General features: G+C 46.5%; 1 protein-coding gene across 1 annotated transcript in view; it reads right to left on the bottom strand.

The window, feature by feature from the left end:
- The window catches only part of LOC139372314 (glutamate receptor ionotropic, NMDA 2C-like), a 50,260-nt gene extending 34,527 nt beyond the window's left edge, over positions 1-15,733 (bottom strand). Inside the window, exons 1-5 of the mRNA XM_071112044.1 lie at positions 15,641-15,733; positions 15,268-15,453; positions 8,983-9,173; positions 6,466-7,084; positions 1,647-1,913 (exon numbers count right to left, since the gene is read on the bottom strand). Coding sequence (XP_070968145.1) covers positions 1,647-1,913; positions 6,466-7,084; positions 8,983-9,173; positions 15,268-15,453; positions 15,641-15,733 — 1,356 coding nt within the window. The remainder of the gene's footprint in view (positions 1-1,646; positions 1,914-6,465; positions 7,085-8,982; positions 9,174-15,267; positions 15,454-15,640) is intronic.
- Positions 15,734-16,001: the final 268 nt, after the last annotated feature.

The raw sequence follows: 16,001 nt of genomic DNA, 5'->3' as shown, positions 1-16,001 counted from the left end.
AGGTGGATGTATATTTGTGCTCTGTCTGAGCGGATTGCCACGTCCCTAAAATGGCTGCAAGATATTTGGTCACTGCTCCTTCGAAGTGTTCTCGTGGGAAAGGCTCAGAAAGTGTCCGCCGCTTCATCTCTTGACCAGAGTTCAGATGATGAAAAGGTTAAAGCAGGTTAAAGCGCCAGGCTTACGAGTTGGTCCCAGAAGCACACAGACGACAGTTCCATACAGTTTATACTGCCCTGAGAAAGGACACAGGGTCTCTGTGTCCTACGTTGAAACAGACCAACGAGAGGGAGAAAAATACATTTCATTCTCGTGAGAGCACTGCAGCCCATTACGTCCCTGGTTGAGACTGGGGATTTGGTATCAGATGTGTACGAACCCTTTGCTTCAGACACGTCCGCGTCTCTGCAGAGTGGTGCTGCTGTGAAGCAGCCGGTGAAGACACAGCGAGACACTGGGGCAGGCAGCCCAGTCCTTCAAGGGTGTTTTTACCTTTTTCTGACACTTCAGCAACTGGTTACAGCGTGTTAGTACAAGGTGCGGAGATGGGTTGCATGGAAGCTCCTTCGTGTAATGTGGATCTCGAGTCTGATCTTCATTCTTTGTTCCGCCGTCACTGGAGTGAGGCCTAGCGTACCGGTGAAGGGGGGTCTCTTTCATTTTGGGAAACGATTCGGCTGGGGGAGGGGGGGGGGGTCGTGCCAAATCCTGTGGTTTGTACGGACCCCAGATTAGAGGAACCTGATGGGTTATCAGAAGAGTAACATAGAGTGCTCCCGTGTGCCGTTACACATTTCGTTACACGTTTCGGTTGTTGTCGGTGACTATTTGTTAGACCCCCCCCCCCCTTCTGTTTGAACAAAATGTTTGGTTTTCTTGATTGTTAACGTAACGAAGACCACACTGAATTCAATGTCCCAAATCAAACTACTTGAGGTACGCCAGGTATCTTATTAAGTTGTTCCTAAAGATGGGTGATTGGAGTGTCTTTCAGGTGATTGGCTACCAAGACAATACTGTACTAATCAGTGTCAAATCATTTCTCAGCGAGGGGGGAGATCCGGCATGTCCCGCACAGCAGGGTCCCCGGGAACACGGAGGAGAAAAACTTTCCTGTAATACAGGTCCACTGCAATGACGGGACTGCAAAGACGGGACGACGGCCTGAAACACAGGCAAGGTCCCACAGACCTGGGGCTGGCATAGCGGGGTCGAGCTACCATCTGCAGCACATCCATACAGTCCGATGGTGCGGACCGGGAATGTGCAGGACTGGGGCGTAAACACAACTGCGTGTTTACCCCTTCAGTGTGGGATCAAATCCCAGTCCCACAGCTATTCGGTATTCTCTCCCTGTCTCCCTTCTATCCTTAAATCCTGTCTCAATGAATAAATGATTAAGAAGAGTGAATTAAAAGATCCCCAATGTCGACTCCTTGGTCTAGTGGTAACAAACCCACTGCTAGTACATATACATGCCTCCCCACCAGAAACCTGGGTTCAACCCCCCCCAGTGTCTGTCCTTCCTGCTGTGTCTCCCCTCTTCATCAGTATCCCCCTCCACTTCTGTACCATCAGACAAAAGATGGTAAAGCATAACAGGACAGCTACTACCCCCCCCCCCCCCCAAAAAAAGACGGTCTCACCTGCGCCTCGTTCTCCTTGAGCAGCCTGCTCGCGCGCGTCCCTCCCGGGTCGTCGGAGACGTTGAGCATGACCACGCCCTTCTTCTCCCAGCCGATGAAGGATCCGTCCGTCAGTGCCTCCACCATGGCCAGGAAGTCCTCGTAGCCGTGGTGACGCGTGGCCACCACGGAGAAGGAGGTCCAGTCGAACTCTTCCAGCACCTCAAAGACCACGTCCAGCTGCATGGCTGTGGAGCAGGTGAACTGGAGGTAGATGGAGCCGCTTTCCTGGGGGAGGAAACAGTTTGTTAAGGAGTGAAATGGGTTTTCAGGACAGGGAGGGGTAAAGAGGGAGCGAGAGAGTGCAGTGAACTGAAGGATGGAGGTAGTATCTGTCCATAAGAACACAGAATTTCATTTTCTGCTATAAAAGGAGGAATCCAGGCCTCATATTCACAGAGTCTCAGAGTAGGAGTGCTGATCTAGGACCTGTTTTGACTTTTAGATCATAACGCGTAAGATACATGGACAGGAGATCTGATCCTAGATCAGCACTCCTATGCTGAGACACTTCATGAATACAGTGGGGTCAGAATTGTATTTAATAGGGAGAAAACATTTTCTAACAGAGTTAAACGGGAAGGTGGCACCTGAACTTGTCGAATGAGAACACAGATTTTCCCTACTGAACACGTCCAATGTTAGGAGTAACGTAAAATTCGAATGGCAGTGTGAGCCTAATCCAGGCCTACACACATTGCTGTGGCTTAGTCTGATGAAGGCCTATTTAGACCATAACTAACGTTGGTTAAGAAAGATACATTAAACTTGTGGTGCATCAAGTTTCTTACCTATTCAGTGGCTTACATTCATGCCATAGCAATATTACCCATGGTTAAATAGGCTTATAATTACACAATGTCAGCAGCTTCCTGTTTTCAGAGTAAGAAAAGCTTCCCGTTTTCAGAGTAAGAAAAGCTTCCCGTTTTCAGAGTAAGAAAAGCTTCCTGTTTTCAGAGTAAGAAAAGCTTCCCGTTTTCAGAGTAAGAAAAGCTTCCCGTTTTCAGAGTAAGAAAAGCTTCCCGTTTTCGGAGTAAGAAAAGCTTCCTGTTTTCAAAGTGAGAAAAGCTTCCTGTTTTCAGAGTAAGAAAAGCATCCTGTTTTCAGAGTAAGAACTTCATGCCTGGGTAGGAGTTTTTAAACAAAGACAGAGGAAACATCGATATGGCCATTTGTAATTGAATTCCAGTCTCAGTACCATCCCTTTCTTTTTATTTTCCCTTTGTCTGTCTTGTCTACTGTGAAGGCTTTCCAGTAGGGTCCACCAGCACGGTCCCAAATGGCACCCTATTCCCTTTATAGTGCACTACTTTTGACCAGAACCTTATGGGCCCCTGGTTAAAAGCGGTGCACTATGTAGGGAACAGGGTGGATTTATGGGACACAACCGATATGTACGTTCAATTATTCTTTATTCACTGTGCAATTATTTCTATTTTTACCACATGTTTTATCTTATCTTTATCTCTGTATTGTTAGAAAAGGACTGTTAGTCTACACGTGTTGTCTGTAAAGCATGTGACAGATCATTTTGATTTGAGATTCTGTATTGCACTGTAGACCGTGATTTTTTTTTTGATGAAAAAGACTAGCCTTCCTCTCCATGTCTCCTTTCCTTCATCTTCCCTGATCTGGCCAGACTGGAAAGCCTATGCTTGTTCAGTTATTTTAGATTATATTAGGATAAAAACAGATAAGGGAATGGAGAGAGGAAAAGGAGATACTCTACTGAAAGGTTCATGTACAAGTAGAGGATACGATTTCTAGAGTCGTATACATAAGACAGACAAGATAACAGACACAGAGATGGGCAAAGATACTTTTAAAAAATGTTCTTGTTACAAAAAATATATCTAAGTAAAATATTAAATACTTTTGCCAAGTCATGTATTTAATAGCAATACTTGCAAGTAGCCCCATTACTGTAACTACAACAACATTGTCAGTAACAGTTACAGAAACATTTAACTTGCTATGACTGTGATGTGGTTGGTTATCTACCTTAGTTGAATGCTCTGGATAAGAGTGTCTGCTAAATGAAATAAATGTAAATGTAAAAAAAAATTGCACTTGCACGCTGGGTATTATTCTAATGAGCTCCACCCCCAAACAATTTGTATTTGAATAAAATGTGGCCCATTGTACTATGCAAGTGTTCATTTTCCAGTTGACATTTTGGTCATTTAGCAAACGCTCTTATCCCACCATAGTGCCATCAGACTTCTGATACCAATGCCGCAAATTTGGGGTGGTAGGGGGCCACAAAATTGTGAACCACTATATTTTTTTTTAGCGGAAAAGTATTTTGTATTTTGAAAATACACAAATGTAGCTCTCTAAAGCAGCATTTCCCAAACTCTGTCCTGGGGATCCCAAGGGGTGCACGTTTAGTTTTTTGTCCCTAGCACTACACAGCTGATTCAAATAATTACATCTTGATGATTAGTTGATTATTTGAATCAGCTGTGTGGTTTTGGGGGGGGGGCAAAATGCGTTGTTGGGAAACACAGCTCTAAAGTATCTTGTTACAAAATACATTGGATTGTAGTTCAGGCCAGTGAAGTACAAATGACAAAAAAATTATAAAGGTCATTTAAATACGTATTTCAAATACATGGAACAGAAATACTGCCCATCTCTGAACAGAAGGATACAATGTAGATGGAACTATATTATGCACATGTAAATGCCCACCGTTGAACTCCCTCGCTATATTAATTATTCAGTGAGCGATGCACAATTAACAAGGCCAAGTGAGACTTGAATGGGGCCTGTAATTGTAGAAACGTTCACAGTTGGATATGTGTGCAAAAATAGGTTAAGTACCAAATGACACATTTGTGTTTGAGAAGAAAGGACTGATGAAAGGCGATAGAACTGAAGGGGTTGGCTGTATTTATCCCCAATGAGACTGTGTGGAGAATATAAGTATACAGTGCATTGGGAAAGTATTCAGACCCCTTGACTTTCTGCACATTTGTTACGTTACAGCCTTATTCTAAAATTGATTAAAATCAAATCTACACACAATAACCCATCATGACAAAGCGAAAACAGATTTTTAGAAATGTTTGTAAACGTATTAAAAATGTAAAAAAAACAGAAACCTTATTTACATAAGTATTCAGACCGTTTGCTAAGAGACTCGAAATTGAGCTCAGGTGCATCCTGTTTCCATTGATCATCCTTGAGATGTTTCTACAACTTGATTGGAGTCCACCTTTGGTAAATTCAATTGATTTGACATGATTTGGAAAAGCACACACCTGTCTATATAAGGTCCCGCAGTTGACAGTGTATTTCAGAGCAAAAACCAAGCCATGAGGTCGAAGGAATTGTCCGTAGAGCTCAGAGACAGGATTGTGTCAAGGCACAGATCTGGGTAAAAAAAAAATGTCTGCAGCATTGAAGGTCCCCAAGAACACAGTGGCATCCATCATTCTTAAATGGAAGAATTTTGGAACCACCAAACTGAGCATCCGGGGGAGAAGGGCCTTGTTTAGGGAGGTTGGTTGTCCTTCCTTCTGGAAGGTTCTCCCATCTCCACAGAGGAACTCTGGAGCTCTGTCAGAGTGACCATCGGGTTCTTGGTCACCTCCCTGACGAAGGCCCTTCTCCCCCGATTGTTCAGTTTGGCCAGGCGGCCAGCACTAGGAAGAGTCTTCGTGGTTCCAAACTTCTTCCATTTAAGAATTTTGGAGGCCACTGTGTCCTTGGGGACCTTCAATGCTGCAGAAATGTTTTGGTACCCTTCCCCAGATCTGTTTCTCGACACAATCCTGTCTCGGAGCTCTACGGACAATTCCTTCAACATAATGGCTTGGTTTTTGCTCTTACATGCACTGTCAACTGTACACCTTATACATACACCTTATACAGGTGTACAGGTGTATGCCTTTCCAAATCATGTCCAATCAATTGAATTGACCACAGGTGGACTCCAATCAAGATGTAGAAACATCTCAAGGATGATTAATGGAAACAGGATGCACCTGAGCTCAGTTTAGAGTCTCACAGCAAAGGGTCTGAATACTTATGTAAATAAGGTATTTCTGTATTTTTTTATTATGCATTTGCAAACATTTCTAAAAACCTGTTTCTGCTTTGTCGTTATGGGGTATTGGGTGTAGATTGATGAGGATTATATTTGTTTTCACAGAGTGTTCTACATGGAACTCATAATAGTTCTACCTGCAACCAAAAAGGGGACATCCGAAGAACCCTTCTGGAACCCTTTTTTCCCGGAGTGTAGAGTTGCACAACTCCAGTCCTCGAGGGCCACTCTCTCTGTTTTCGGTCTTATCAAATGGCCTTTGGAAACCAAGTGTTGAACCTTCTCAGCAATCAGTGACATTAATTGTTACATTAGAGTAAGTGCCAGGCAGACACAGAAAGCAGCAGGACTGCAGCCACTCGAGGACTGAAGTAGTGTTCTCCTACTCAGACCACGCCGCAAAGATGACATCCTCATACTAGTTGTAAATGGAGGAAGTTTTGTAAACATCTTTTTAGCAACCAGATAACAACCAAAATACAACGTCTTTCCCATGACGTTTTGAAAAAAAGACATCTTTACCTGGTTGTAACAGAGACCAGCTGGTTGCAATCTGGTTTTAAGGCGTCTTCTCAACCAGAAACCCAGTTTCCAACCAGAAAATGAAGACGTCATGTGCCAAATTCTGCCCACTGGGTAAGATGAGGCTTCCAACACACAGTAACTTAGGACTGATTCATTACTTGAAATCCATTAAGAAGGGAAAGTTCACAGCCAGGTAGTTACCTGTGGCTCCCTGCCCAGGCCGGCCCCTCCTCCCACGGCCACAACAGGCACTCCGGTCTGGGCCGAGACAAACTCCAGCATGGGGGCCAGGGGAGCCTGGTCGGGTGGCGGGGGCCTCTCCTCCTCGAACACCAGCCCCTGGAGCGGCGTAGTGGCCAGCAGCTCACACAGCTGCAGCAGAAGGCTCGCTGGGCTGCTCTCGTTCACCGTCAGGTAGATCACGTTGGCTGGGCCATACTGCGTCATCACGCTACCGCCCACCAGAGCCGCTGACGCAGAAGCCAATGGCGCAGACGCCGCCACCATAGCCAATGACGATGAGGCCCCCCTCCCCTGAGGACCTCCCGGCCCGTTCGTGGCGCCCGTTCCCCCAGCAGCGGCCGTCTCCGGGAGCAGGGAGGAGCCCGAGTGGACCACAGCGATGTTGACTACACCCAAGTCCCTCTCTCTCTCCCGGGGGCGGAGCAAGAGGGGAGGGGAGGAGCGGGCGGGCCCCGTGCAGGCCAACACGGCCAACAGGAGGGAGAGGGCGGGCTTGGCTGCCATGTGGGGGAGGGGAGGGGGGGCGCAGTTCGGTGGGCAGAGCAGCGACGGCGGCAGTTCACAGGCGAAGAAGGACCTGGAGTGGAGAGGAGAGGTGAGAAAAAAGGATTCAGGGGGGAAAAGTCTGAAGAATGAAAGGCCTGTAAGTAAGTGAGGAGAGGAGCAATGATACGCATAGAAGTAAGTAGGAGCTACAGTGGCGAGGGATACTACTGAAAAACAATCAAGTGGAAGAGAGAGGGGGGGGTAGGCGTAATGGAAACGGGGTGCTACCCACTGAGCCTCATTTAAAATGAGCAGGTTTCAAAAGGAGAGAGAGAGAGAGAGAGAGAGAGAGAGACTGGGGCAGAGACATTGCACTAGACAGAGGGGTGGATGGAATGGGCCTGCATCACCTTCCATACAATCAATCAACATCTTAAGGTCAGTGTAAGCGTAAAGCCAAGTACAGTGAACTACAGAGGAACATAAGCCCACTGCTTGGGGACTAGAGTAGGAGTGCTCACCCCTTGAACTCAACACCCCCCCCCCCCCCCCCCCCCCCCCCCCCAGGAGCTGGAGCTGATTCATGGTTTGATCCCACATCATTGGAGAGCTTTGAAGCTGAGCTATAAATCTTTGCAGCCATAAACCACCAATGGGTACTGTACATCTAAATGGACAGGGCTAAATTACAATACAAATAAAACTGTGGACGGGTGGCGAGTTTGGTCGAGGTAGTTGTGTGTATATGCATGTTATTATAAACAACTGTGGTTGAGGTGGGGAAATGCTCTGTGCAGTTGAGTGACGCTATGGGACTGTACACGAAATGTAAGGAGATGTAACGCAAGCAACACTTAATGAATCATTTTGAAGTCGCTTAGCGTGCCAACCCCCCCCCCCTCCTTCTCATCCCCCCCTTTCCATTCACTCTCTTTAATTAACCCTCCCTCTCCCCCTGGGGCACACACAAATAGACACAGAGTCAAAAACCCACTCTCTCCGGGTCACTAACACACAGAACAACAATCGGTATCTGTCACTCCCTCTCATATTGCCCGTTTTCTCTCCTAGCGTCCGTTTCTAATGTCATTGCTTTGAACCAGAAGGCTTGCTGATGTAATGTCCTCTTCACTGCCCCAAACAAACCGCTTCTTCCTGCCTTGTTCTCTCGCTCTCTCTCTCTCTCTCTCTAATTCCGTTTTCACATTCCTACATCGCTCCTTTTCACGCCGAGTTATCATCTGAGGAAAAAATAGAGGGATTACGATGACGAAAAGTGCTCAATTTGGGGGGAAACAAATTAAAAGATACTGTAGCTGTCGGGGAAGACAGAGAGCAAATAGGGGATTGAGCCAGTGAGCCAGATAGCCACAGCGGCTGTAAAGTGGGAAAACAATAAAAGTATTGAGAGAGGATATAAAAAATATATTTAAAAAAAATATATATATATTTTATTGTCACATACACCAGATAGATGCAGTCAAATGTGTTGTTTTACAGTGTCAGCCATAGTAGAATGGTGCCCCTGGCATTAATTAGGGTTAAGTGCCTTGCAGAAGTATATCTAAGGGGCGGTAGTATGGGGTAGGCAAGAAAGATAAGTATTTAACACTGCCCTCAATATACCATTCAGACAAAGCCAGACCTCGGCTTGAATGGCTCATCCGAGCCCCGTTGCATAATTCAATTGGATATTACTACCTCGGTTAAGCCTATGGGCAGAGCCCGCCATGGAACCTAACGGCCTCAGCATTTTTCAGCGTGAGAAAGACTGGAATGGCGTGCGGCTTAATCCGGTTCAGACTGTATGAAACAAATACAGATCTTATGAAACCAGTACAGACCACACAGGTTCTGTACTCAGTTCGAAGGACGTACAGCTGAATCCAGTACAAACCGCACTACTGACCATACGTACGGGTTCTGGATCAATCATTCCAGGCTAGCAGTCCATCCGCTGGCCCTGAACCACTCAGCTTGTGTTGTCACTCCCCAGGGCTCTCATACTCCCCAAGGCTCTCATACTCCCCAGGGCTCTCATACTCCCCAGGGCTCTCATACTCCCCAAGGCTCTCATACTCCCCAGGGCTCTCATACTCCCCAGGGCTCTCATACTCCCCAAGGCTCTCATACTGCAGTCTTATGGTCTTCCCTTGATATAGTAGTGCATTGTTTGCTGCCTATGTTAAATGGGCCCTGCGGTATCATGGCTGTGGAGTGGTATAGTGGTTAGGGAAATGGCGTTGGGAGAAGACTGGTTAGTAGTTCAGAGTACAGGTCAGAGGTTACTGTAAAACACACAGCTGGGTGAATGGATCATGCGTATCCTGGCTGACGGAAACTGTGTCAGCTGTACAGTACCGTACGGGAACTCTGTAGCCATGTTATCTATCCAGGCATTAGCATAGAGGCTATACATCCTTGAACTCCTCCCCCATATCTATTGGTTGTCAACGGCTTACTGGGTAATACACCAGGAACAGACGTCCTCATACAGTATTTTCACTCAACAAAAAAAAACTGCATCTTGTGTGAGGGGTTGTATGGCACATTCAGCTCCAACATGAATCTTCTGTGATGATCATATAGCACGGTCAGCGCAAAACCCGATCTGGACAACGGGATAACCGGTAGGCAGAAGTAACTGTACTGACCATGAGGGAGACAGAGAGTGATTATGTCGAGTTTCTCTTTATGGCCGTCTAAGTGTTGGCAGACTCTCAGAGCAGCGTGAGCGTCATGAGGAACTGCCTGGCCCTGTCTTACTCCAAGCGGTATCCGCTGGCGCTTTGGCACACAGACACCATAAGCAGGAGTGTGATGGTCCGTCACGTATCCTCAAAATATTTCAGTCCCATGACCCAAAAGTCAGGGCCCTCCTGACTACCCCTGTCACACACACACACAAGGACACACACACACAGACATTCACACACACGCACGCACGCACGCACTCACACACGCACACACACTCTCAAACACACGCAATCTTATACACACTCACACAGAGTAAGAATCAATTCATTTTTGTCAAAGCCAACTGCTTTTCAAGGCACTCGGTGACTCCATGTCTGACAGAAAAGGAATTCCACGCAGTTAAAGAGGTCTTCCTCCCACTACAACACCTAGTGTAGGTACAGTTTGAAGCCCTTGTAATATACACCGAGTGTACAAAACATTAAGGACACCTTCTTTTTCCATGACATAGACTGACCAGGTGAATCCAGGTGAAAGCTATGATCCCTTATTGATGTCACTTGTTAAATCCACGTCAATCAGTGTAGATGAAATGGAGGAGACAAGTTAAAGAAGGATTTTTTTAAGCCTTGAGACAATTGAGACATGGATTGTGTGTGTGTGCCATTCAGAGGGTGATTGGGCAAGGCAAAAGATTTAAGTGCCTTTGAACGGGGTATGGCAGTAGGTGCCAGGCGCACCGGTTTGTGTCAAGAACGCTGCTGGGTTTTTTCACGCTCAACAGTTTCCCCTGTGCAACAAGAATGGTCCCCCACCAAAAACGACATCCAGCAAACTTGACACAACCGTGGGAAGCATTGGCGTCAACATGGGCCAGCATCCCTGTGGAACGCTTTCGACACCTTGTAGAGTCCACGCCACAATGAATTGAGGCTGTTCTGAGGGCAAAAGGGTGGTGCAACTCAGTATTAGGAAGTTTTTTTTTGAAAGTTTTGTACTCTGTGTACATTGCCAGACAGACGGTTACTATTTTAACAGTGCATTCGGAAAGTATTCAGACCCCCTTCCCTTCTTTTTACACATTTTGTTACGTTACAGCCTTATAATAAAATTGATCAAATACTTTTTTTCCCCTCATCAATATACACATCCCCCATCATGACAAAGTGAAAACAGGTTTTTAGCTATTTTTACAAATGTATTTAGAATAAAAAACCTAAATATTGCTTTTTTATATACATTTGCTACATTTAAAAAAAAATGTATGTTTTGCTTTGTCATTATGGAGTATTGTGTGAAGATTGATGAGAGAAAAAAAACGATTTAATTAAGGCTGTAACGTAACAAAATGGGGGAAAAAGTCAAGTCTATTTCTACATATTCCACATAGGATAAATCCCCTTGAGGTGATCTGTCTTGTTTCCAAAGAAGTGCCAGGAGAACAACAGAACCGATACAGGACTCCTTGAGCTTTAACCAGAAAGATTCCCTCACAGTCAGCACAGCAGTTGGTTATACGGAGCTACTTTCAGGAGGCTATTTAAGATAAACTGTATAAAGTATTTGCCTGGATGAAATGCAATCATTACTTTATACATTTTGTTTTTCTCTTTCAATTTTACACCAAATAAGCACAAACAAGAAGCAATATTTGCCACTTCCTACTATACCTCCAAATCACCACTGATTGTGTGGCTGAAAATAAGGAATATCGCATTCCAATTTATTGGGGGATGTGATGCTTTACCTCATGCATCGTCTTCGCATGAAAGTCATTTGGTGGTGAAAATTGTACTGGGATCAAACTTTGCCCCATAGCACTCTGCATACAAAGAAGCAATATCATTTATAGAAATAATTGCTACTCTAAAAATACATACCACAATGCATTTGCTGACGGTCATTGGTGGCATTCTTCATTTCCCATATGCTGCGGCTATGGATGGTGGGAGGGGAAGGAACGAATGAACGCGGGCCTGCTCGGCTCAGCACACAGCACCGAGGAGGAAGCACAGAGGTATTTAAGAGCATCTGCTCTCTCTGCAAAGAAGTAATCAACAGGCTGGCCGGTGATCTCGCTAATAATGTTTTTAATAAACATGACCTTCATTAGATTGAAAGAGAAGCTGGTGAAGGGAGTTACGGATAAAGGGGCAGAGGAACAGATTTCGGCTATATTTTTTCAGGAAATTAGAGATTGGGAAGAAGGAAGCATAAAAAAAACAGGCAGTGAGAGAGAGAAAAGGGGGGGGGGGTGGATTAGCTAATGTCATGGTCCTTTGTAGTTCAGTTGGCAAATCATGGCACAGATAACACCAGGGTAGTAGGTTCGAGTCCCAGTACCATCCATATGTAAAATCTTTGCGTGCGGGACTATAAATTGCATTGGATAAACGCGTCTGCTAAATGACTTTTCTATGAAGGAGAGACATGAGGACAAAAAATGAGCCACGGAACGGATTCCATTGGGCACAGACGTCAATTCAACATCTATTCCATGTTGGTTCCATGCAATTTCATTAAAATGGTGTGGAAATGACATTGATTCCACCAGTGTGTGCCCAGTGGGATATAGGATTCTGAGGGTGTCTGATGCTCCCTCGACCCCCCCCTGGTATCTTGCTCATGTTTGTTCTGACGCCTTCTATCTCTCTCTCCTCTATCGACCAGTTCATCTCCCTCTCCCACTCCCTCTCTATCTATCCCTGGCCTGTCCCGCTCTCCCTCTCTATCTATCCCTGGCCTGTCCCGCTTTCCATCTATCCATGGCCTGTCCCGCTCTCCCTCTCCCACTTCCTCTCTATCTATCCATGGCCTGTCCCGCTCTCCCTCTCCATCTATCCCTCTCCCTCTCCCACTTCCTCTCTATCTATCCCTCTCTATCTATCCCTCTCCATCTATCCCTCTCCATCTATCCCTCTCCCTCTCTATCCCTCTCCCTCTCCCACTTCCTCACTATCTATCCCTCTCCCTCTCCATCTCCATCTATCCCTCTCCCTCTCCCACTTCCTCACTATCTATCCCTCTCCCTCTATCCCTCTCCCTCTCCCACTTCCTCACTATCTATCCCTCTCCCTCTCCATCTATCCCTCTCCCTCTCTATCCCTCTCCCTCTCCCACTTCCTCACTATCTATCCCTCTCCCTCTCCATCTCCATCTATCCCTCTCCCTCTCCCACTTCCTCACTATCTATCCCTCTCCCTCTATCCCTCTCCCTCTCCCACTTCCTCACTATCTATCCCTCTCCCTCTCCCACTTCCTCTCTATCTAGCCCTCTCCCTCTCCCTCTCCATCTATCCCTCTCCCTCTCCATCTATCCCTCTCCCTCTCCCACTTCCTCTCTATCTATCCCTCTCCCTCTCCATCTCAATCTATCCCTCTCCCTCTCCCACGTCCTCTCTATCTATCCCTCTCCCTCTCCCACTTCCTCTCCATCTATCCCTCTCCCACTTCCTCTCTATCTATCCCTATCCCTCTCCCACTTCCTCTCTATCTATCCCTCTCCCTCTCCCACTTCCTCTCTATCTATCCCTCTCCCTCACCCTCTCTATCTATCCCTCTCCCTCTCCCACTTCCTCTCTATCTATCCCTCTCCCTCTCCATCTCTCCCTCTCCATCTATCCCTCTCCCTCTCCCTCTCCCTCTCCCTCTCCATCTATCCCTCTCCCTCTCCCTCTCCATCTATCCCTCTCTCTCCATCTATCCCTCTCTCCTCTCCCTCTCCATCTATCTCCCCTCTCCATCTATCCCCATCTCCCTCTCCATCTATCCCTCTCCCATCCCTCTCCCTCTCCATCTATCCCTCTCCATCTATCCCTCTCCATCTCTCCCTCTCCATCCCTCTCCATCTCTCCCTCTCCATCTATCCCTCTCCATCTATCCCTCTCCATCTATCCCTCTCCCTCTCCCTCTCCATCTATTCCTCTCCATCTACCCCTCTATTCCTCTCCATCTATCCCTCTCCCTCTCCATCTATCCCTCTCCCTCTCCATCTATCCCTCTCCCTCTCCATCTATCCCTCTCCATCTATCCCTCTCCCTCTCCATCTATCCCTCTCCCTCTCCATCTATCCCTCTCCATCTATCCCTCTCCATCTCTCCCTCTCCATCTCTCCCTCTCCATCTATCCCTCTCCATCTATCCCTCTCCATCTATCCCTCCCTCTCCCACTTCCTCTCCATCTATCCCTCTCCCTCTCCATCTATCCCTCTCCCTCTCCATCTATCCTCTCCCTCTCCCTCTATCCCTCTCCCTCTCCGTCTATCCCTCTCCCTCTCCATCTATCCCTCTCCCTCTCCATCTCTCCCTCTCCATCTATCCCTCTCCATCTATCCCTCTCCCTCTCCATCTATCCCTCTTCCACTTCCTCTCTATCTATCCCTGGCCTGTCCCGTTCTCCCTCTCCATCTATCCCTCTCTATCTATCCCTCTCCCTCTCCCACTTCCTCTCTATCTATCCCTGGCCTGTCCCGTTCTCCCTCTCCATCTATCCCTCTCTATCTATCCCTCTCCCTCTCCCACTTCCTCTCCATCTATCCCTCTCCCTCTCTTGTATCTTATTCTCCCTATTTCTCTCTTTCTCCCTCAGTCTCTCTTCCATTATCTCTTCCCTGTCCCTCTTTCCCTAACCTCTTTCTTCCTCTCGCTCTCCTTCTAAAATCAAATCCAACTAAATTGTATTGGTCGCATACACATTTCAAAGATGTTATTGCGGGTGTAGCGAAATGCTTGTGTTTCTAGCTCCAACAGTGCAGTAATATCTAACAATTCACAATAATACACACAAATCTAAAATAAATATTAGCACGAGCAATGTCGGAGTCCGGGTGGGTGGGTGGGTAGGTAGGTAGGTAGGTAGGTAGGTAGGTAGGTGTATAGACATTATGTGAATAGAATATTTAGTATATCTGTAGAATATATAGGATAGAATAGTATTATATACAGCATTAGTTGAACAGGATGGCATTTACTAGAATACAGTATATACATATGAAATGAGTAAAACAGTATGTAAACATTATTAAAGTGACAAGTGATTCCATGTCTATGTACAGAGGGCAGCAGCCTCAAGGTGCAGGGTTGAGTAACTGGGTGGTAGTTGGCTAGTGACAGTGTCTAAGCTCAGGCCAGGGTACTGGGTGGAGACTGGCTAGTGATGGCTATTTAACAGTCTGTTACAGTGCCTTGCGAAAGTATTCGGCCCCCTTGAACTTTGCGACCTTTTGCCACCCTCTGGAGAGCCTTGCGGTTGGGGGCGGTGCAGTTGCCGTACCAGGCGGTGATACAGCCCGACTTGATACTTTCAATGGTGCATCTGTAAAAGTTTGTGAGGGTCTTAGGGGGCCAAGCCAAATGTCTTCAGCCTCCTGAGGTTGAAGAGGCGCTGTTGCAAATGATGTGTTTGCCGAGAAAGATTTTCACCTTCTCCAATGCTGTCTCCTGAATTCCACGATCAGCTCCTTCGTTGGTCTAGGGTGTCAGGTAAGGTGGAGGTGATATGATCATTAACTAGCCTCTCAAAGCACTTCATGATGACAGAAGTGAGTGCTATGGGGAGATAGGTATTTCGTTCAATTACCTTTGCTTTCTTGGGTACAGGAACAATGGTGGACATCTTGAAGCAAGTAGGGAAAGCAGACTGTGATAGGGAGAGATTGAGTATGTCCATAAACACTCCAACCAGCAGGCCTGTGCATGCTCTGAGGACGCGGCTAGGGATGCCGTCTGGGCCGGCAGCTTTGCTAGGGTTAACACGCTTAAGTGTCTTACGTCAGCCACGGAGAAGGAGAGTTTACCGCGTCAGTGCCACTGTGTTATAACCGCACTGTCTGTATTCGATCATATTCCCAGTCACCTTGTCGTGATTAAATGTGGGGGTTCGCACTTTCTGTTTTGCACGAATGCTGTCATCTATCCACAGTTTTTTTGTTTGGGTAGATTTTTATAGTCACAGTGGGAACAACATCCCTTATACACTTCCTGATGAACTCAGTCCCCGTGTCAGTGTATACATCAATGTTATTCTCAGAGGCAACCCGGAACATATCCGCGAGGTCAAAGCAATCTTGAAGCATGGATTCCGGATTGGTCAGAACAGCGTTGAATAGACCGTAGCACAGGTGCTTCCTGTTTGAGTTTCTGCCTATAGGAAGGATAGAGCAGAATGTAGCTGTGATCTGATTTGCCAAAGGGAGGGCAGGGGAGGGCCTTCTAGCCATCCCGGAAGGGATAGTAACAATGGTTGAGAGTTTTTGAAGCGTGAGTACTACAGGCAATATGTAAATAGAACTTCGGTTGCGTTTTCCTCAGATT

This window comes from Oncorhynchus clarkii, chromosome 18 (genome assembly GCF_045791955.1).
Source record: "Oncorhynchus clarkii lewisi isolate Uvic-CL-2024 chromosome 18, UVic_Ocla_1.0, whole genome shotgun sequence".
Taxonomy (NCBI): domain Eukaryota; kingdom Metazoa; phylum Chordata; class Actinopteri; order Salmoniformes; family Salmonidae; genus Oncorhynchus; species Oncorhynchus clarkii.
The sequence above is the reverse complement of the archived record's forward strand: the minus strand, read 5'-3'. Positions and strand labels throughout refer to the sequence as shown.